At 45.1% G+C, this 23,393-nt stretch overlaps 1 protein-coding gene across 1 annotated transcript; it reads right to left on the reverse strand.

The window, feature by feature from the left end:
* Positions 1 to 4,472: 4,472 nt before the first annotated feature.
* On the reverse strand, positions 4,473 to 12,193 carry LOC149349007 (dermonecrotic toxin SPH-like). Its single transcript, XM_089585965.1, has 5 exons — positions 11,959 to 12,193; positions 9,524 to 9,655; positions 7,258 to 7,377; positions 5,775 to 6,012; positions 4,473 to 4,862 (listed from the first exon to the last, which is right to left on the reverse strand). The coding sequence occupies exons 1-5, from the start codon at positions 12,152 to 12,154 to the stop codon at positions 4,628 to 4,630; spliced, it is 921 nt and encodes a 306-aa protein (XP_089442091.1). The 5' UTR covers positions 12,155 to 12,193; the 3' UTR covers positions 4,473 to 4,627.
* Between the last annotated feature and the right edge of the window lie 11,200 nt (positions 12,194 to 23,393).

Raw genomic sequence — 23,393 nt, forward strand, 5'->3', positions numbered from 1 at the left:
TGCTACAGCTGGGGTTACATAACAACCCGTAGGAAATTATTGAAGCCCACCTATCAAAACAGCAACGCAGACTTGAATACCCACTGTGCTCCACTTACTCAAGACACTGGGCTACATACAGTCTGTCAAAAGCCGACACTCCCATACATACAACCCTTACTCGTCACCTACAAGTCAACCTGCAGCTGACGCCACCACTCCGAAACATGCACCCAAACCACCACAAAGGTTGCAGGAAAGCACACACGCCCCGCCTCACAAGTCAGCATAATTAAATGAAATTTGCGTGCCCTTTTGAGCGAAATCAACAGATCGATGACATTAGTCTAGGAAACTTAAGGCGAGCAAGCAAACATTGATCAGGACCAACGTCCACATACCTTACCCGCACTGTTTTCCTCTTCTTCTGCTTCCCAAGAAAAACTGACTTATATCTGCTACAGGCAAATTGTTTCACCTTGTTTCTCGCATGGTTTGCTCTTTATAAAATATCCTTCAATTAAAACCAAGAATAGGTCGCACTGGCTGAGTGATAAGTGCGTTTAGTGACAGTAAATCAAGGTATGTTCTAATTTTAGGAAAGCATTGTTGACAGGAGGCATAAAAATGTTGAAGCTACCAGGTAGACAGATAGAACCGGTTGCAGATCATGCTGAAAAGAAGAGAAGACAGAGCCATTTCGATTGAACTGCACTGCATTTACTCAAATTTTTGGTATCACCACACGTGTGTTCAATACGGTTGGTTTGGGTGCGTGGGTACCGAGATATTCATTAATTTAAGGTTACAGATACCTTGGCGAAGGTATCTCTTCAAGGCCCAGTCATAATTCTCCTAACACCCTGCGCATGTATCAAAGGGGCCAGATTTCGGCGGTACCTGCTATTAGCAAAATTTGCAGCCTCAGCGCTTACTTTTTTTCCCGCCTACAAGCACCCTCTGCTCCGTGGTGCGGTAAAGAACGGCGATCGCTCAAGCGTGAGCTTTCTTTCACGCGTCGATGTTGTCGCATACCTCCAATAACCTTCTACCTGCATAGATCTGATCACGCAGTCTCCCCATTTTGCCCGTTCTCTGCAGACCAAGAAACGTTAGATGATTTCTTGATGTCCTGCCGCCGTTTCTCGTCTATGCGGAGGCGCCTGCTAGAATACCCTTCTAGCAGGCGCTTTTCCCCTTTGGCGCAGAAGCAGGAAGGTGCTCTACGCCATTCAAAGCTTCCTTTTTGGACACGAAGGGGCTGCCATCCTAAAATTCTTCTGTATTTCATCTTCTGGCGGTTCATGATCGAAATTAATCTGTAATCAAGTCATCCAAAACGGTGCAAGTATTGCCTTATTCCAATTTTCAGTCACCCGTCTCTCAGCAAGCGATTTGTTTTTAATGTTAATCATCCAATCTGTATTCGTTTATTGTTATTTCTTTTTATTATTATCGTTTTATTTGTTTAAAATTCCTTTTGAGCATCTGTCAGTCGCCTTCTGCGTAATGGCCTATCCCCCCCTTGGGCACGCGCCGTTACCTAGAGGACACCACCATTACTCTTGCTAGCTGTGACCGGGCGGGGACTATCTTCCCATTTTCTCATTGTTTGCTTGTTCTCCCCTTTGTAGAGCGTTTGCCAGTAGTCTTGGGGCAAATGTCCACGTCTTCTCCTAGCCAAGAGAACTCTCCCTGTTCGGCCAGCCTTCCGGTAGAGTGAGTGAGTGAGTAGAAACTTTATTGATTTCTAAGATTTAGCCTGCGGTGGAGGTCGTCTTCAAGTCTTCTCTTCAAGTCTTGAGGTTGCCTCCTTAGCCTTGGGTGGTCCCCTAGTTCAGGGCTCCACTGAGTCTGGCCACCTCGCTTGCGTGTGCTATGAGTGCCCTTTGGGCCTCTAGCTCGCAGCTGGTGAGCCGGCTCTCCCATTGCTCCGCACTTGGTGTGTCGTGTTTGTGGAACGATATGTTTCTGTCGCATTCCCATGTTATGTGGTATAGTGTTGGCCTCGCTTCGCACCAAGGGCATGTGGCGCGGTATTGTGTCGGGAACATCTTGCTTAGTATATATAAGTTGGGGAAGGAGCCTGTCTGTAGCTTCCGCCATTTTGCGGCTTCTTCCTTGCTTAGCTCTTTGTGTGGTGGGGGGTATTTGTATCTTAGCCCTCTGCATAAACTTAGTGTTTATACAGGGGGCTAAGAGACAAATACCCCCCACCACGGTAGAAAAACTTCCCCTGGACGCCTTCTTACAGGGTGGAAATAGCAGCCTTCCCGTTGCGCTAGCCCCTTCAGATTTCGGCGTCGTTAAGCTTAACAACCTACATTCAGTCCAGACTGTGTTGCAGGCCATCCCACCTCTTTTCATTAAGATTTCAAACGTCCGGCATTTCGGCCGAGGAGGTATCGTGTCAGATCCTCTGAACAGGCCTGTATCATGTATTTGCTGAGGTATTCCTCCTTTCGAAATCACTCGGTGAGCACGTTCAATCCCACGCACCTCGTACGCTGTAAAAGAGTAGTGCTGATTTCCGTCCATCGCTGTACACGAGTGGTTGACGGATTTAAGTTGCCAAATGAATCCATTATTGCCACTTTTTTCGGGAACCTCCTGTTCATTTGATTTGAAAGTATGGCCCCTGCTCTTTAGGGTGGATCAATTTGCCTCACGGTCGCTTCAATGCCGCAATTGATGGCGCTTTGGCCACAGTGCCAACGCCTGCCAATCACGTTCCAGGTGCTGTGCGTACTGTGTAAGCCATGGACTCGAAGGGTGCTCTGAAAATTATTAGACATGTAGTATGTGCAATGGTGGCCACTCTGCAAACGATTCTATCTGTGATGTGAGGGCTGTGGAAATACAAGTTTTGAAAATTCTTCAAAAGCATTGTTACTCCAGGCGCGAGGCCATTGAGATGGTGAAAAAAAGGTCATGCGGCTACTCGAGTACGGCAGCACGGCAGGCTACTGTGGCGGATTCCACTCTGTCTCATGCTTTAAGAGCAGCGGTAAAGAAGGCTATAGCGAAGGTCATGGATCGTTGCGTAGAATCTGTCACTGATGCATCTCTTAGGTCGTAGTGTCACATATGTCCTCTTTATTGCTATACCCCAACTCCTCTCCTATGTCATCTGTGGATGCTGCTGCAGCTCCCACTAAGAGTGTGAACAGGTCTGTTATTTCTGTAGTGGAAACGCAATAACAGCTGCTGTCTTGTGCCTCAGAAGTCCCAACAGGTGCCCCTGTTGAATGAGCCAGTACCTAGCAATGGTTAAAGTTACCAATGTTGCTAATTGCTGTGTACAAAAGCAGTAACGGCAGAAATTCCGACATAACCTGCCACGGTGGCTCAGTGGTTATGGTGCTCGGCTGCTGACGCGAAAGACGTGGGTTCGATCCCGGCCGAGGCCCCCGGATTTCGAGGGAGGCGAAATTCTAGAGGCCCGTGTGCTGTGCGATGTCAGTGCACGTTAAAGAACCCTAGGTGGTCGAAATTTCAGGAGCCCTTCACTACGGGGTCCCTCATAGCCTCAGTCGCTTTGAGACGTTAAACCCCAATAAACCAATAAACCAGAACTTCAGACATATTGTCTCAGTGATGTCCTGAAGCGTGTGATGGAAGACGATCTGTGCTATCTACGACTGGTCCCAGCTTGCCTTGACATCAATGAAAACTCTTCAGACAAAGAGCACCAGAGGTCGCCACCACAATGCTGCGAGGTTGACGCACTGTCGACGGCTGGACGCATATCCGGACACTTGGGGTATTGTCATGTTTACCGTTACTGGAACTGGCGATTGGAACCAAGAATTCTGATCACAAGGATAATCAAAAGCATATAAAATCATTACAAAACAAGTTTCGGGATTAATAAACCCCCCTCACTTCAAGGAGGCTGCTCATATCATCCGTATATTCATCCATCTGCGCATGCATCGCGCTTGATGTGTAGGAGATAGCGCACTGTAGTCAGTAACAGCCTTATCACTTCTCTTACAATAGGAGTGAACTGAATAGCCCGCGCATGCATTTTGCGTTAATGCACGTTATGAGTAGTGACTAGTTAATAAATTAGGTTAACACACATAGGCTCGTGTTAATTTTAACCATGGTAACACGGGTCGTTTCCTCGACTTAGTTCTACGGTCGTGCGAGCAACACACACCACTGTCGCGTCAGTCCAGAATCCTTATTTTGCACTTACAAATGAAAGAAGTAGAGCCCACCTACATATAGTGACTGTACCCTCTACGATGTTCACTACTCATAACTATTCTACGCTAGCATGTTGGGTGTGCCGAATGACTTGCAACACAAACTTTCCGCTTCTGCACAATCAAAAAGAAAAATCTCTTTTTATTTCACAAAGTAATGTTAGTTTCTTCAGAGAAGCAGCCTGCATTAGGAGCAAGCAAATTCTCATACGCATTTATGTTCTCTATGCCTACAATTGAACAAACGGTATTTGAGCGCTTGTCCAACCAAATATTTCTTACCAACAGTGACCACCGTTAAAGTGCGTTCATTGAACCTGAACTTTCCAAATCATGGCAGCGTATAAATATGCCAAACTGCATAGCACCAGCTTCTTTATTTGCACAATTTTTGCTTCTGGTGAAGCACTTTGCATTCTCAAGCGACTCCCTTGCTAAAAAAGCCCCTCAAAAAAGCTAACGGCGTCCTCAAAAACCGATTCAAGGTCTTCATCTTCCAGCTTGTCCGTGTCAAAGTAAGACAGCCTTGGCAAACGAGTCTGGCTGGTGAAGCGAGTCCAGGGGCTGTCGGCGACGTTCGCGGGACGCAACGTTCCCTTGAACTCTTTTTCTCGCAGGATCTTTGCCATGCGTGCCGGTCTGTTTGTGATGATGCCATCCACGCCCCTCCTGCAACACGACAAGCAAGACGACTTGAATTAAATTTGTCGGTCTTGAAACGGCTCCATCATAAATATTGAAGCCATAACCTGCCAGCTAATGTATTGCAGGCTTTAATAAGTAACTGAAGAGTGTGGTATCTGTGAGCGAGAGTTTCCAAAAAAATCCGAAGAGGAGATAAGGGGAAGAAACTGGAAGAGATAATCACCAGGCAGTTCACACCCGAAGGCGTTTATTTTATTGGCGAGAACTTTATGCTTTTTCGATATCATTCTTTGCAAAATGCTCCTCGGCGATATACAAGTCTAAATTTTACGAATTGGAAAAAACAGCGCAATGAAAGACGACACAAGAGAAGGACAAAACACCAGCGCTTCCCTTGTGACACCAGTCCTTCTCTTGTGTCGTCTTTTATTGCGCTGTTTTTTCCAATTCGTAAAACATGTACCAACCAGCCCGTGTTTGCCCTCTTCTGGAAGTCTAAATTAATTACTTTGTTCCTCGTTCATATTTGGGATCGCCTCTAGCAGTTAAAAACGACTTCCACTTGAAAGCAAATCAATTTTGCTCTTAGAAAAGCGAAGTCAGCCTAGAAGAGGTAAAATATGCACCATGCATTCCTCCCCACCGGTTCATAAACATGGAAAAAAAACTGAATCGACTAGTAAAACTTAGTGTAAGCTTAGCGAAGTAGTGTAACTGAGAGCAAGTAAATGCCGCAAGGTGCGCTAACTTAAGTATAAAGGTAACAAAAATAACAAAGACAGAAATAAGTAAAGTAGACTACACAAGAACGCATCCTTCCCTAGTCTTCTTCCTGCTCTCCTCTCGTTCAGCCTTCTCTGCTTTTAAGGGCGGCATGATTTTGCGGGAAAAAGTACGCTTTTTTTTACGTGGAGTCGCATACTCTCCAAAGCTTACCTGAGCGACCTTCGGATCTCTTGTGGCATGTCCAGCGTCCAGTCGTAAGCCTTTTCGACGTAATGGTCATATCCTTGGGAATCACGGTTGTCGATTACATTCTGCAGTCTATCAGCTAGGCGGAGATACGAGAGGCAGTTCGTGATGCCGTCACCCTGCCAGCGGTGGCGCTGTATGCCAAGGCTCTCGTACATGTTCCAGATGTTGTCCAGGTCGTCGTTGTCACTGACGTCATATCCTGCACCAAGAATATTACTCAGGCACGCACACACTGCGACGAAATTAAAACCTGCATTCGAAGTCACGTGCACACTCGCCGCGGTGGCTCAGTGGTTATGGTGCTCGGCTGCTGACCCGAAAGACGCGGGTTCGATCCCGGCCGTGGCGGTTGAATTTCTTTGGAGGAGAAATTCTAGAGGCCCGTGTACTGTGCGATGTCAGTGCACGTTAAAGAACCCCAGGTGGTCCAAATTTCCGGAGCCCTCCACTACGGCGTCTCTCATAGCCTTAGTCGCTTTGGGACGTTAAACCCCATAAACCAAACCAAACCAATCAACTTTAAGATTTTTCCCTATCAGACCAGGGCTTTTTAGTGAACCGATAATGCTACGAGACACTCTGAGCTAATTAGTGCAGCAGTTTCTTCTAGATGCAAATAAATAGCCTTATCGATGTCGTCCCCACAATCACACTCTGCAGCGACCAAATTAGAACCTGCAATCGGAGTCAACTCCACACCCATCTTTAAGTTTTTCCGAACAGACCAGGGGCGTTTTAGTGAACCGATTATGACACGAGACACTCTCGGTGAGTCCCGCAGCTTGTTCTAATGCAAAAAAAAAAAGCAGCCTTGTCTGCGTCATCACAAAAGTCACACTACAGAGCGACGAAATTACAGCCTGCATTCAAGGTGACCTGCACACACATTTCCGGTTTCTTTCCGATCAAAGCAGGTTCCTTTTAGTGAACCGATTATGCTACCAAACACTCCTGGTTATTCCAGCAGTTTATTCTAGATGCAAAAAAAAAATATCCTTATCGATGTCATCCCCACAATCCCACTCCGCAGCTGCGAAATTAGAGCCTGCATTCAAAGTCACCTGCACACCCATCTCCTAGTTTGTTTGTTTTTTCGATCAGACCAGCGACTTTTTAGTGAACTGATTATGCCACGAGACACTCTCAGTTAGTCCAGCAGTTCCTTCTACATGCAAAAAAAATATCCGTATCGATCTCATGAGCACAATCACAAGGCTCCAAAAACTGATGACGTACCAAAAGTAACTAAGTTAACGTGGACTTCTGATCTGTTATCGACATTCACAACATTTTGTGACTGCGGCGAGCAAATTGCCACATATCACACAATCACCGCTTCATTAAATTTTACGCATACTTTAGTTTTCATTATTTTCTACGTCCATAGGCGCCTAAACATGAGCCACACAAAGGCCGTGGCTCTATATAAATAGATGAAGCTTACCTATCTTGTCCATCTTGGCGCTGTCGTGTCTGTAAATGGTACTAATCGCACCATGCAGCACTTGCCAGTCGGAAACACTTTGAACGGAAAGCAAGACGTTCATCGCCTGCGAAGAAGGGACTGCACATGCGAGTAAACAGCGTTTAGTATTGAGCTATGACGACCATCTTCATTTTACGTCCTTTTTTCCGTACTGTAAAAAAAAAGACTAATATAGTATGTCTTTACATTCCGTGCTCGCCTGACTCACTCAAAACGCGGTAATTATACAGAAAGAGTTAGTTACACTGACTCTACAAGTTAAAACAATGTGAACTGTCGTTAATGTACTGGTAAATAAACTACGCGGTTAAATTAAATGGAAAGTCGTAGGGTTTAGTGAGGTTAAGAGGGTAGATTAGGCGTATAAAGTTCTAAAGGTTGGACAAGCACTATGATATGATGGATTAGCGGACGGACGAGAACCAGCTGTGGGATTCATTATCAATCAGGATATAGCTGGCAACATAGAGGAATTCTATATTAATGATGAGAGGGTGGCTGTAATCGAAATTAGGCTTAATACCAGGTAAAAACCGAATTTAGAACAGGCTTAGGCACCTACCTCCAGTCATGATGACCAAATTGTCGAAAGTTTCAATGAAGACGTGGAATCGGCAAAGAGCAAAGTAAAGAAACACTACACTGTATTAATTGGGGACTTTAATGCAAAGGTAAAGAAGAACCAGCCAGAGACCAGGCGGTAGGCGACTATGACATAGGGTCTGGAAATAGCAGAGGGGAGTTATTAGTAGAGTTCGCAGAGAGAAATAGTTTACGGATCATGAGTACCTTTTTCCGGAAAAGAAAAACAGGAAGTGGACGTGGAAGGGCCCCAATGGTGAGACTACAACTGCAGTAGACTTCATACTATGCACTCGCCCTGATATCGGCAGGATGTGGAGGTCCTCGAAAAGATGCACTGTAGCGACCACAGGATGGTAAGGTCTCGAATTAACCTTGACTTGAAGAGGAAGCGGAGGTAACTAATAAAGCGGAAGCCCATTAACGAGTTAAGGGGAAGAGGGAACGCCGAAGTACCCAGGATGTCGCTTCAGAACAAACATTCGGCTTTAACTTAGGAAGAAGACATTAATCTTCAGGCTAGGAATGATAATCTCAAAGCTGTCATTACCGAGTGCGCTGCAGAAGTAGGCGGTAAGATGGTTCAACGGGATACCGACAAGCTCTCTCAGGGGACGAAAGATCTCATTAAAAAATGTCAAAGCATGACAGCATGAAACCCCACAGTGAGAATAGAACCGGCAGAGCTATCAAAGCTAACCAATAACCGCAAGGTAACTCACGTAAGGAAGCTAAATATGGATAAAATTTTAGTGCGCTCTAAAAAACAGAGGTAGCCTAAAAGCGGTGAAAACAAAACTAGGCATACGCAAAAATCATACTCTTGCATTATGAGACCAAGAGGGCAATGTCATTCTCACTATGGCTAAGATAGTTAAAGCAGCCGAAGAGCTCTACACAAATCTTTGCAGTAGCCAAAGTGATCAGGACGTAAATAAGAGAGGCAGTAGCGCACAGCAGTTGTAAATCCCGCCAGTAGAGAAAGAGGAACTGATAAAAGCCTGAGGAATAATGCCAAGTGCGAAAGCAGCTGGTGAGGATTAGGTAACAGACCTCCAACACACATCTCACGAGAGAGATGGCTAGCCATGCAAGAGACAGCAGTCTGTGTATGTAAACAAGGTACTGAATCAAGCATGAATAGAATCCAACAGTCCAGGGTTCGTCAATAGAATAAATCTGTGCAAATTTAGTATTTTTTCTTTGGGGGGGGGGGGAATTAAGTGGTCTATTTGGGGCCATCAAGCAAATCTTAAGAGTACCATAAGCCTCCCGACCACAAAATCGGCACTGTCTTTCAAGACAGGCACAACTCCCTGCACATGTGCCAAAGTGCTGGCCCTTCCAAAGCCATCACTCTTTTTGTATTACCAAAGCCTGAATATCTACCCTTCTGGCACGAACATGCCTACGAACGACTGTTTCGAGCATTTGGTTCGGACTGCACTTTGTAGGCATTGCTGTGAGCGTTATTATAAGATATGGTATCACTGCTCCCATCCTGGCTTCTTCAGCACAGAAGGACGGCTGAAGATTCAGAGATTAATGAACAAAAAGAGTGCCCTCACGGCTAAAACTAAGGGTTTCGTGGTTTTTCATGCGTTCCATCGAATTATGAAACCTTAATTCATATGCTTCTTACCTCCACGCCAAAGATGCTGGAGAAGCTTCTGCGCAATATCAACGCCAGCCGCATATTTCCGGTTCTCATCGACGTCACTGACTTTCAGGTCCAGGAAGAGAAGAGTGAGTTTATGTCGGTACTTTCCAGAGTCTGTAACAGCGAAATATTTGCATAAAAAAGGCGGCATTTCGTAGTTTTCTTTCGTCAACGCTTCGACGGTATATTCATATCAGTGACGCCATGACAGTTTGTGTCTGGGGAAACCGACCTCTTCCAAGCCTGACATGTGCGCGCAACTGCAGGGAGGCGTAGTCTGCTACTCACAGACGGCTTTTGTGGCCTCAACGTCATTCTCACGAATGATATTCGCAGAGAACCATGATAAGCCAGGGCAAGAAATCTGACAACTTTCGTCCCTAGATTCGGATATGTTCGTGGCAATTAAAACTGCACTTGCGAATTTTTTTTTAATTCAAGAATAGAGCGCCTTCAAAAATATGTCGCTGTCGGTGGTATGACGATGTGGCTACCGCTGCAAGTGATGTTAGTAAAAACCTTCTTTCCGGAAGACCTAATCCCAGCACACGACTTGCCACTGGCCTCTCTACAGTGTCGTTCTAGCAACGTAAAGAAGAGGCAGGGTAAGCCAAGATTGAGATGGGCAAGTGTTTTGGGAGACTTAAGCATAAGTAAAAGGAATAAGATGATGCCGAACGAAAATACTGCTCCATGTAACTGCAGATTAGCATTATTAAGTACATTATCTTAGTCCATTAAACATGTCTATCCTTGTAAGCATTCCCAAATGCTGCGCTGCTTAGGTGGGAATTTTTTTTTTTTACACCTCGTGCCTGAAATTCTTTTCATTCGTGGTATGTCATTCCACAGCGTGGGTCTTAGCTATTTCAACTCCCTGGTGTTGGGTACCTGCAAAAAAACCAATTCGTATAAAATGTTTTCACTTCAGAAAAGAGCTCTACGTTCATTAAGTTCCAGTCCATCTGCCGAACCGAATCTTTTCGAAACACTTCATGTTCGTAATTTTTTTCATTCCTGCTATTTGAGTTTGGCTGTTCATATTTTTTATAAAGGTAAGCATATTTTGAGTTCTTCCCTAACTGCTTATTGTTCAAGAAATGTTGCGTATGGTTTACGGGCGCTTGCCCTGTCCACTACAAGACCTAGAAGTAACTACGGAAAACAAACTTTAGATAACCAATGCCTATCAGCCTCTTGTTGAAACTGGTGTAGAAAGTCATAGTGTATTTGTGTTTATGAAAACGTGCATTCTTTTTCCTCCTGTATGAATTTCAACAAACTCTGCGTACTTAGGGGTTTGTGTGTTGTTTCTTTTTCTATCCGAATGTGCATATCATGAAAGTGGTTTTATTTACTGCTAATTGTTGCTCAGCATATTTGGTGCTGTTTATCATCATACTCTATTTCCATTGTGATAATTTTCTTTATTATTTTGAAAGTGCATTTTTTTGTCCATTCGGCCTCCGTTGTTCAAGATGTATCATTCGGGGTGTAAGCCTCGTCAGGAGGCATGCTACGTCTTTCTCCTCTAGCCTCGCCTTGAGAGCATGTTGTGTATTGTATGATATGGCCGAATAAAATACTACTATTACTAGTACTATTACAAGATTAGACCCCGTTAGGATACTGACATTTGAGGCCGTTAAACGGGATCTGAGGAATACATATGTAATGATGTACATGATGTTGTGCGGCGAAAGAGACCGGAGTTGAGGTCAACAGGAAATTGGCGCATCCTTCAGAACAATGCTCCTGCACGTTCCTCGCACTTGATTCAGTATATTTTGGCGAAAAACAAGACTTCTGTAGTTCAGAAGACTCCTTATTCTCCTGATATGGCTCCATGAGACTTCTGACTATTTCCCAAAATCAAGAGGCCATTGAAAGGAGCGCAATTTCAGACAAGAAAGGACATTATGGCTGCGACGACAGCTGAGCCAAACTCCATTCCGAAAGAGGCCTTCTCGGAATGCTTCCAACAATGGCAGCACCGCTGGGAGAAGTGTGTGGAGTCCCAAGGAGACTACTTTGAGGGTGATTAGGTTTTCAACGCTCCAGTTCTGGCAGCTTTTTTTTCTTCGGCCAAAGGTATGATACTTTTCTAACAGACCTCGTACACCTCATCCCAATATGCGATGGAAGTACGGTGGCATTGGCAGCTATTGATGCCTTTGCCGGAAGTGACGTAATTTCCTTTCTAATGATGTCACTGCCATCAAGCTTAGGGCGAACTATACGACCGATTACGCATTTGGTCTCATGGGGCTTCCTAATGTATTTGCATAAAAGTGCACCACATACGACGCCCTGCCATTAACTAAAAATGAAGGCACTTCTCGTAATACCTTATTTTAAAGCTATAGCGCTCTGAAATTATTTGAGACATTTTTTTGTGGAAACCGTTGTCTTCTTACATGCATTCGTACTCCGCCTGACGTAGTTCAGAAAAGAGGGCACCCATTCCTCCGCATCGCACTCCCTTAGGCAGTCGCATGGCAAGCCGTGGAAGAGCTTGACTGCGGTGCCGTCGTGGGAGAAGGTGACGTCAGACTCGACAGCGTTCGCTCCTTCCGCCATGGCCTCGTTGAAGTCAGCAATGGAGTTCACCATGTGAGCAATGATGTACACTGGCCTCCTGTCTGCGCCCGCCACCGCCTGAATGGTGACAAGAAGAGTCATCGTAATTTCGCTGAAATACAGGGAAAAACACAGTGAGGCTTGTGCTATGACAACGCAGCGTGTACTGGTTTATGTCAACCAATGACCTATCACATTTCTACTTACTCTGAACAAAACCTCTTGGCGCATCCGGAGCGTCAGTATGCTCCTTACTTCATTTTTCTCTTTATTTGTTTTTCGAAATGCTGGTTTTCCTTTATTTAGTATGAACCATCTGTGCCTTATGCTATCAGTCCAACTCTGGCTCCTGTATTTCTATTCTATTTTTTTTTTATCTATGCGCAGCACATATCATGATCGGTACTTTTAAAGACCGGAGACGGAAATTAAGAGCTGAATCGGAGCCCAGTAAGTATGTTTCCAAAATTTTCTATTATATTTGAATAACCGTGCATCAGCGTTTACAACTTAGATTAGAAGAGCTCATACGTAATGGGTCACAATACGGATTTCAGAAATACTTCTCAGTAGAACTGACATAGTTGGTAAAGAAAGAACACATAATGAAAATATTTTACTAAATGGAATGATTGTCGGAATATTGTTTTCAGTTACCGGAAAAATTTCAGATGATAACTAGGAATTACTTATTCAGAAGCCTCGCCGCAGGTTTACATGGGGACGCAGTGTAAGTTGTAAGGTATCTAGTAGTAGTAGTAGTAAAAGACTTTTATTCGACCAAAATTTATAGGCCGAGCATTTCGACCGCCTGGGCGACCAGAAGCCGCTGTTCTTCTTCCCCTTCAGCGCCAAGCCAGTCGAGCCAGGTGGTGATGGATAGAGAGGGTGGGGGGAAGGAACCCGACTGCTGAGCAGCCGGGCAATAGAAGAGGCAATGGGCCAGGTCCGCATAGATACAGGGGCAGTTGGGACAGGAAGGGTCCGATCGATAGCGATAGAGGAAGAGGCGGGACGGGGTGATAACTGCATTCATCTGAATGTACCGAAGAAGGCGAGACTCCGGCACCGTGAGTGATGGATGAGGGGGAGGGTAAAGGCGTTTGTCGAGGCGGAGGTCAAGGTAGACCTCTTTTATGGTGCGGCGAAGGGTGAGTCTCCCATCGTCCTCCGAGGGCTTGGGCCAGGGGATCAACGGTGCCCGGAAAAGTGTGTCGCGGGCGAGCTGATGGGCCAGCTCATTGCCGTCAATCCCTGAAGCTAATATAGCCGGCAGTCCGTACTCGTAAACAACATCGCATCCAAGACTCCTTTGCTCTGTTACAGTGTTCCGCAAAAACAAACTCGGTCAATTTTTTTAAGCCTGTCTCTTAACGATATTCTTGGCAAAATTCGTCTTGCATGTTTTGTTCTACAGGCACTGAAACCGAATATAATTACCATTGGCAAAAATCGTCATGATGATGATCGTGAGTTTGACTACGCCCACTTCAGGGCAAAGGCCTCTTCCGCGTCTGTCCAATTAACACTGCATCTTCCAAAATCTATATCAATGCACTCAAGAAATTTTGCGCAAAATAATAAATAATGAAGCAAAATAGTTATAAAAGAAAACATGTTTGAGATTGCCAATCTCAAGTCGTATTGTACGTTCTATAAAACCTCCGGCACTGTCGTGAAAGACTAGTATTCCACGTCTTTTGTAAAAATTCACAAATACGTCAACTTTCTTACTGAACTGTGAAATCCTGCAGCGCCTTATGGACTTTTTTATTTATCAGGTTTGATTTCATTAATGCCTTAACTAATGCAGTCTTGTGCGAGGAGCATCAAACCAAAACATTATCAAAAAATTCCTCTTGTTTATTGGTTTATTGGGGTTTAACGTCCCAAAGCGACTGAGGCTATGAGAGACGCCGTAGTGGAGGGCTCCGGAAATTTCGACCACCTGGGGTTCTTTAACGTGCACTGACATCGCACAGCACACGGGCCTCTAGAATTTCGCCTTCAAGAAATTCAGCCGCCGCGGCCGGGATCGAACCAGCGTCTTTCGGTATGTGCCCCGAAGAACGTTTTTTAGTTACATTGAAAAGCGTTTTAAAGAAAATTTTATCTTACTGAGCTATAAATGTTATCTCAGCACGAAGCTCTAAATACGAAATTTCGAAAAAAACACTTTTGTTCAAATTTCTCTCAGTCGTAAAAAGGGCGACGAAGGCTATAAAACAACATTTATAATTTTGGGATGTCCAGAGGTGTCGAACAGTACACGGTGTGCGAACCTTACAACAATCTTTTCAGGCGAAGCGTAATCGTGTAGAAAATGCAGCTTGAGGTATTAAGACGGAAGCCTTTAATGTCTCATCGTTGTAAGCAGCAGTTGTGGACAGAAAATGTCACGCTTTTCAATTGGTGGAAACGGTCGTGACGTCACAGTGCGCGAATTTCAAACGGGGCCAATTGTACTTTGGCTAGTAACCATGCAACCACTTGAAGGGATCGTATAGTAATGCTCCAATTAAGTGGGACTGAGTTTAGTTAATTGCTTAATTATCCAATTAGCCTAATTAGCTTTACTAGTCAGGCCATATAAATAAATAAAACCGATTAAGAAATTGGTCGAGCTCAGGAATCGAACCCCGGTCTTCGGCGTGAGAGACGAGCAAGCTACCCACTCCGCCATGCCAGCTCGATGGTTTGGAATGAACAAAGGCGCGTCTAGTGAATACGGTGTCTTCACTCACTCTCATCCTCCTCCATTCCCTTCCGGCGAGGTTTAGGTGTCCAACAAATGAGAGACAGATACATTTCCTTTCCTCAAAAACCAATTTACTGACGAGCGAGGCGTAGAACCGAATGGGCGATGGCGTTCTATGGACTCCTTGGCAGCGTTGCAAGCCGCTGTCGTGTTCCACTCTTAGGGGCATCAGTGACCACACTTTAGGTCAAAAAAGTGCCCCCCCCCCCCTGAATTTTGTGAGACAGCTACTGCGTAATTTCCTTTCCTCAAATACAATTTTCATTTTCTTCATTACGGCTCCTCTTTATCTATCTTCTTTCACTCCCACTTCCTCCCTTCCTCTACGGTGCGGTTCAGGTGTCCACCGAGATGACAGAGAATTACTGCGCCATTTCCTTTCCTCAAAAAGCGTTGCGTTCAAAGGGCAAGGCATCGCGCTGAACGGGTGGTTGTTGTTGTTGTTGTGACTGAGAGAAGGATGAAAAGGAAATTGCACGGGCCTGCTACTGGCTCTAGCCAAGCCACCACCGCTGCCAACGTGCAGATAGAGGAGAGGTAAGAGATCAGAGGAAAGAGAAAAAGGCAAGAAAAGACGCGCGTCGCAGCAACAACTGCGTCCGCCGGAGCGGACGCTGCTGAAAAAATCGGATAAGCGGCCGAAGCCGCGCTCGCCGAAGCGAGATCAGATACACTGAACGGGTGGTGTTCCGTGGACTCCCTGGCAGCGCTACAACGCGCTGTCGCGTTCCACTCCTAAAGGCGAAGCTTAAGCGTAATTAATTAGCAGTTAATTAGTATTCAGGCATTAATCAGTAATTAACCATTAATTAGTGAATTGTCATCACTTAGTAATTAGCAGTCAATTATATGTGACGCCACCGGTGCCACAGAAACAGCGAAGGTGGTGCGGAAAACGCTTCCGCCTCTACCCACTTTAGACAGTCAAAGTGCCCCCTGAATTTTTCGTCTACTTCCTTTCGTTACAATTCTTGTCAATTGCCTGTCCTTCACCGAAGAAGAAACAGCAATCGTCAATGATAGCGACATAACATGGCCGTTTTTATTTCTTGTTCCTACTCAAATTGCAGCGCGCAATACAAACTCTTCTATTCTTTGCGTTTACGTTTCATTTAGTTTATTGGAGTTTAACGTCCCAAAGCTACTCAGGCTATGAGGGACGCCGTAGTAAAGGGCTCCGGAAATTTTGACCACCAGGGGTTCTTTAATGTGCATTGACATCGCACAATACACGGGACTCTAGAATTTCGCCTCCATCGAAATCCAGCCGCCGCGGCCGGGATCGAACCCGGGTTTTTCGCGCCAGCAGTCGAGCACCGTAACCACTGAGCCACCGCGGCGGGGCCTTCTATTCTTCGCATTGGCGAGCCTCTGTGTACGGTTGATTTTTTGTTCTTGTTTTTTTTTAATTTTTTCTGCTTTACATGCAAAAAAAACTGCCGACAATTACGTTACTTCCTAATGTGAAATTTGAGCGCAGCTCACCAGCTGTTCCAGCTTTTCGATAGATTGAGGCAAAGAATTAGAGCAAGACATGTATGTACAATTACAGGGAACTTGTTAATTTTCACACATGATCCTTCTTCAAGAAAAGCTCCACTAACAGTTCTTGATTGTCATGAAGGAAGCTTTGTGGTCGGAGAAATAGATGGAGTTATGCTCAACTTGCTGCACCAATGCCTGGTTCTCAAATACGATGTCTGCGCAAGTATTTCGCGAGATTGTCACAGCAGTGGGAGCCGTTACGAGCGAGAGGAACGGGATGTTCTCCCGCATTAGTGGTAGGAAATTCCCGCTTGTCTTTATATCTACATTAAAGACCCCACCCACCCTACCACCCAGGCAGGTGGCAGCGTTTCCGGCATAAAAGCTTAAAGCACGGTTGAGGTGTTCACTGTTTCATGAGGGCAGTTATGCGCCTTCCCTCTGGTTCAGGTGGCCACCTAGATGTGTGAGACAGATACTGCGCATTTCCTTTCCTCAAAAAAATTACCGAAGACACTGGAAATTCTAAAGTGTGCTTGGCGAAAGCCTCATGGTCAGCCCACTGCCGCTTCCCCGAACCGCTTTGCGCGGAATCACTCATCCGCTTCGGAGCCATGTGTCTCACTCACTCGACTGCAGCGAGACGTCTGGCGAAGGAGCGGCGATGTAGCTGCCACCGCAGACGCGCGCACGCTCGTTCTACCGCTACTGTGTGATGTCAGGGTTGCTATGCACAGCTGCGCCCCCACTGGAGCGCCGGTTGCTAAGGAGAGGAGGAGGTTGCGCTTTTACTTTCTCCTTTCCGAGCTCCCGCTAAATTGCTTTCGCAGGGTGTCCACTACTGGTTACAACGGACAACAGCGACGCCGCGAAACGCAGAAACGGGCGCCTAATAGCTGCGGTCTAAAACGTTGAGTGGTGGTGTACGTCTCTTCTCCCACAAGATCACTTTCATGAGTGTACGTTTTTTGCGCGTCTCAGATGAAGTCCGAAACGGAACCAGTATCTGTCTCACATATCTCGGTGGACACCTGAACCGCGCAGTAAGAGAAAGAAGGAAGGTGAAAGTGAAACAAGAGAGAGAGAAAGATGTGCCGTAGTGGAGGGCTCCGGAATAATTTCGACCCCCTGGGGATCTTTAACGTGCACTGACATAGCACAGCACACGGGCGCCTCTTGCGTTTCGCCTCCATCGGAACGCGGATGCCGCGGTCGGGTTCGAACCTCTTTTTACCTTCTTTACAATTTTGTGCCACATATTCAGGGCAGCGACCTAACCACATTTTTGTTGTCACTAAGAAAGAAGATCGAAAGTATTTTCTGCAACGTTGGCGCGTCAGAACCGCTGCATCGTGTCACGACAGATTACTCATGCATGAAGATAGAGGTAACGACAGCGCATTCGCAACCATTCTACCGTCAGTACGTAGGGCCTACGTAGAGTCGAAGACTCCCATGAACCGGTCGACTATATAAGCACGCCAATTCACTAGATAAAGGCTACGGCTCGAACCTCCCACCCCATTGTAAGGACTGCAAATGTCTACCGCTGCTGAAAAGCACCTCGGTAATCGGGAGGCATCAAAGTAGGCTCTAACGTGAGCTGTTTGAAGCCGCTAAGATCGCTCAGAACGATCTATGCATCAGCACGCCCTCAGTGCACATGACTTCTAAAGAACATCGATTTTTGTTATCATAATGTGTATAATCTTAACTATTTTGAACCATGTATGCCTTCACCACCTTCTGCATACTCACCTCAGGGTTTAACAACAGCAAGTTTGGGAGACAAGAGGTTTAGCGCATGCGCGGCGGCCCCGCTAGGTTCCCTTCTCGCACTTCAATAAAGCAGTTGTTGAAAGTTAGCGCTTGTCCCGTCCACGTCTCCACTTTGTCTTTGTTTTTTTTGCGCTCTAACTTCCTCATCATTATATAAGCTGATCTATAGCGATCCTAAATTAGCCCACCTGATTCGGTTGCTAGCTGCAACACCACGTAGATGACTAGCTCTACGTGTTTCCTCTGAGCATATAGGCTTCAAACCATACGTTCATTTTTTAAAGACAAGTTTAATTGCACAAACATCAACATAGGAACAAAAAGAGGTCCTAAAGCAAGAGACTGAAGTGGGACCTTCTATAAATAGTAACAAAATGTGATAGAAATGAAAATCAAGCAGCAGGTGTCCCATAATAAGCAGTGTTTGTCTACAAAGGACAACAAACAACTGGTCAAGAACATTAGCGAAAATTGTTGAACATAATTTTTACCAGGTTCTTGTTGGCTGTACAAACACTAAAAAACACGCGGTGCACGAAAATACATCACAAGCACCTTGCAGATTTCAGGGACCGCAATGAAATATTTCCTACCCGACGTAGAACGGTCGCAAATTACCTAGAAAATAAAGAGATTACGCACTTTAGCCTACATTCGCTTGAATAGAGTTCGACGCGTACCGGAAGTTATTTAAAAAAGATTTCAACTCCAAGGGTAATGGAAACTCCAAAAACCGGCAGGTCTAATCTGGTATACGCACTCCGTGGGTAAAAAATACTATTTCCCGTTCCACAAGTCGCATCTGTGTGCGCTTAAGCCACGAACCCACGTCGTTCACACTTCCAGCGCGACTTTCACTTGGTGTTGCAGCGTTATCAGATGACATCAAGTGCCCAAGCTTCCGCTTTTGGCTCTGTCACCTGAAACCACTGCTTGATACGGGGGTTAGCGCAGGAAAGTTGCTCACTTCAGTCGCCTCCTAGAATGACACAAGGAAGCTACAAACGCTTAGCGGAACCCTTTTTATTCTTTTTTGTCGAGGGGGGGGGGGGGGGGGGGTTCAGCTTCTGTTTCCGTGATTTTTCCAACTGGTGAGGGAACAATTTTAAAAACCGTTCAGTTTGTAAGAAATACAGACGCTGGGAAAATGCTAATCATTATGTGAGTAGCTATGCGAACGCCTAGATGAACTTCAGTGTCGTATGCCATATGTCAGAAGGTATACGAAGCAAGTGATGCCTAAAAAGTTTTGTCTTACTCGTGCCTTTCTGTTGACTTTCCAAACTTAGCTTGTATTAGGGATGCAAATGCCCTTTCTGTTGCTGCACATCTCTGAACCACCTCCGCTTGTTAAAAGTGTTCCCAGGAAATGCATCTGTCTTCTGAATGTGTAAAAATTTCGAAGTGCTTCAAAAATTGCCTCAATGAGTTCATTTTGTGCCTTTCAAGAACCAGATTTGAATGCATCGAAGGCAGATATTTAATATATTACGGCAGAAGATGAACTATAAAATAGAATAAGAGGCTCCGTCAGGGGTTTCGCTGCTGGGTGTTGCATGTTTCAAAGCTAAGTTGTAGCGAAAGATCTGGCACAAAACAGCGCCTAGGCTCTTCTGTACAAACATTTTCTATCGCACTGTTAGGATCTCATCTCAATACAAGTACGTGGGCTTATGCACCTCAAGTAGTCTTTTTTTCGACCATTCTCGTGGAAACTATGACTAATATCTCACTAGTAGGTTTATTAATACGTGCATTTTTTTTCTCATTTCGCGAGCTCTCTCGCCTAATACCGTTCTGTACTACGCATCCTTCAGCAGGTGGCGCTGAAGCATCATCGACGAATTAGAAAGCATGCAGAAAAAGAAAGAATACTTTGCAGACATCTCTCATAACATGAATGACTAAGCGACTCGTTGAAAATATTGATATTACCCTCCACTAGCAACAGAAACGGCATCTGTCGACTAAACACTTTCTTGGGCTTTGTGAATGGCATTAAAGCATACATACAGTCCTTGTTACTACAATACAACAGCGCTAATCCCCAGGAGACTTGTTTACGTCGCAATAAAAACTCGTTTAAATAATTCGTTTTCCTGAACTACCGTCGATTCGAATGACCTCCTTGGAGGTCGTGGCAAAAAATACCGTTGCATCCTTAAAGAAAATGTTTTAATAATTTTTTCGCGCAATGTAACAATCACAAAGTTTTTCTTCCTGAGTCTAATCATGCCGCTTTTATATAAAAGAAATTGCTAATTTTCCGTAATATGAAAAAAGCAGATAACTGTAATAAAGAAGTAATAAGCAATTAAACAGATGCTATCCTTCAAAGTATGAGTCACGCTGCTGATTTTAGAATTATTTCTCTTCTCCTTGTTCTCCTTTTTTTTTTCTTCTTCTTCGCCCTCAGTACAAATGCCTTGCTGTTTCCTCTTCTGCTTCTTCCACGTAGACGGGTGGTAAGAACCGGCTGTAGCCAAAACTGAGAATGAACGGAGAGCGACTACGCGTCCTCCTTAGTCGCGTCTCGCTACCACGATCCAATGCGTTTTTCTGTCCGAACAGAATATCTAGGCTTCAAGAAGCGGCCTATTTTATTTGCCAATGAAAAGCACACGATTAATATTGTACATGCATATACAAAATTTCTTGCAAATGTCATGACAGTTAGAAATTATAGCATCAAAATGTACGCGTTTTGTAATAAAAAACGAAGTATGGTGGAACCATTTTCCCTTTCGGAGATGCATGTCAGGCCAGAAGTTGGGAAAAAAATGGATATTATTCCCGCAGGCAAAAACTGCCTGCAATAAAAATGACGGAGGAGGTGCAACCGAACACAGTGTACTGAGACCAGATATTTACAGCGTTCGTTAGGTGGCAGGAAACAGTGATCTATTTGTACCATAGAGGATGCTCAATTCGTCTGAAACAATGAATTAAGTATTACGTGTGGCGTAACCTCTGAAAAAGGTACCTAGTTTGCATTGTACAAAGTTGTGGGCATGGGGCCATTACGGTTTCATTTAGACAAGGCTAGATCTGCTATTCTCCACGCATCACGTACGCAACAATACTGTCGAAATGTGAACAGTTTTCAATTATGCTTGTACAAGTGCATCAACATTTTACATCGCTGAACAAGAGGTCATTTTCCGCATATTTACCAAAGCAAGGTCGTAGGCCCAACCGCCGGAGATACTGGTGGTCTGCTGGAAGATAACTTACTGTAAAACTAATCGCTAACTAAATAGCCAAAACAAACAACTTAAGAACAGCCATACTCCTAAACTGTACGCTGATAAGCAGTGTAGAATTCGGCAACCGGTTTTTTGTATGTGACTTAGGGTTTGTGCTCAGCATTATTTTTAGGAGCCGCCGTGGTGGCTCAGTGGTTATGGTGCTCGGCTGCTGACCCGAAAGACGCGGGTTCGATCCCGGCTGCGGCGGTTGAATTTCTTTGGAGGAGAAATTCTAGAGGCACGTGTACTGTGCGATGTCAGTGCACGTTAAAGAACCCCTGGTGGTCGAAATTTCCGGAGCCCTCCACTACGGCGTCTCTCATAGCCTGAGTCGCTTTGGGACGTTAAACCCCATAAACCAACCAACCATCTCTTAGGTATTCAGTAGTTCTCACAGTGTGGTAATCCTAATTATGCACTAATTATGTTTTACCTAAAATTCTATCAACTTCTTATTTTCCTGCGGTGCAGACGGCATTAGCTACGAAATACTACAGGGTCAAGTCTTTTATCCATGTTTTCGTTGCCCGAAATACAGGGTTAAGCCGGAGCAGGCACTAGAGAGCGACTCAAAAAAGTTTATGATTGCAGAAGTCGTCGCTAATAGCACAGTCGAAGCACTACCGGACGAACGAGAACATCAAAGGGGTAAACCATTGTGAAATCAAAAAACCAGATGAAGCGAATGAAAGCAGCAAAGTTTTTTGCGGATGGCTTACGACTCCGAGGAACACGATGAGCACGAAGATTGCTGCTTCACGTGGTCCTTTCGTCCAAAGAAGCTCCATTCTTCAGCCTTCTGTCGACAACGTTTGCACCCTGTATCTTCTAGGAAGTAAAACAAAAAAAATCAGTGTTAAGGACAGTGTCTACTCTTGATGTACGTATCACGGCCTAGTTTCAGGATAAGGGCTCTCTCTAAAGAACAAACTGACCTCACAAGCCAACCGATTGTCAGCCTTCTTGGTCGGTGAGAGTAAAAAAAAATTGCTCGTTAATAAATGGAGCAGATAATCACGACCTCGTATGAGATTTAAAGAAGTCTGAAAAACACCGAACACTCGGTCAAGAACATGAAGGCACTCACCGCAAGAAGTAGTATGCAAAAGGAACGAGGTACCGACTGCCAAGACTGGACCTTCTTCGCTGTGTTTTTAAAGCGCGGAGGCAGATGAGTTCACACTTATCTCTAGCGCAAGACCACTTGCGCTGCTGAGTCTGCTTCCGCTTTGAGAAGGCGATTGCTACCACCCCCGGCACAGATGAAACGTGAGACACTGCGTGTATTCATTTCAAGGATGACACACGCGATAGCATTCCGTAACTTTGCGGGCTTTGGCTTCGCGCCACTGGCAATGCAACATCCAGGAACGGGCCATTTTAGAATCTTATGGCAAATGTCTCAAGAGCTAGTGTCAGGGGGCCACCGTAACCCACAGATGAAACGTGAGACACTGTGTGTATTCATTTCAAGGATGACACACGCGATAGCATTCCGTAACTTTGCGGGCTTTGGCTTCGCGCCACTGGCAAAGCAGCATCAGGACCAGACATTTTAGAATCTTATGGCGAACGTCTGACGAGCAAGTGTCAGTGGGCCACCGCAATTCATCACCCGCAGCGATGCGTTGGTTTCATCGGCCAGTTAATTACCAACAGCTTTTGGGAGCCTCCAGTTTATCACAAAAGCATATACTGGTGGCGTGGTTGTCTTTCCTTCTACTTTCCAGAAACTTACAACCTAGCTGAATGTTTACGCAATTTATTTCCTGCTCCAACCAACTCTACTTGCATAAAAAGTTTCGTTCTCCTATTCTTTGTTTGCTTTCAGCGACTGTAGGCTTCTTTTGCGGGTATATGCCTGAGGTTAAGCTCATTCGACTGGTACCGCAAGATGAGCCTTGGAGATGTATCGTGTGTTAATATGTCACTCCTCCACGGTAGCTGATTCACTTCTCATGTCCACTGATATGGGAAATCTACGGCGTTTATTTTCTCACTA

The sequence above is a fragment of the Amblyomma mixtum genome, chromosome 4 (genome assembly GCF_055824585.1).
Source record: "Amblyomma mixtum isolate Tamu chromosome 4, ASM5582458v1, whole genome shotgun sequence".
In the NCBI taxonomy this organism is placed as follows: domain Eukaryota; kingdom Metazoa; phylum Arthropoda; class Arachnida; order Ixodida; family Ixodidae; genus Amblyomma; species Amblyomma mixtum.

What these genes read in the sequence shown, in the direction of transcription:
- LOC149349007 (XM_089585965.1), bottom strand. Translation starts at nt 12,154, where the DNA reads ATGGTGAACTCCATTGCTGACTTCAACGAGGCCATGGCGGAAGGAGCG. An exon ending in CAGGCGGAGTACGAATGCAT is followed by an intron (nt 9,656 to 11,958) that starts GTAAGAAGACAA and finishes TCGCTGTTACAG; the next exon opens with ACTCTGGAAAGTACCGACAT. An exon ending in CCAGCATCTTTGGCGTGGAG is followed by an intron (nt 7,378 to 9,523) that starts GTAAGAAGCATA and finishes TCGCATGTGCAG; the next exon opens with TCCCTTCTTCGCAGGCGATG.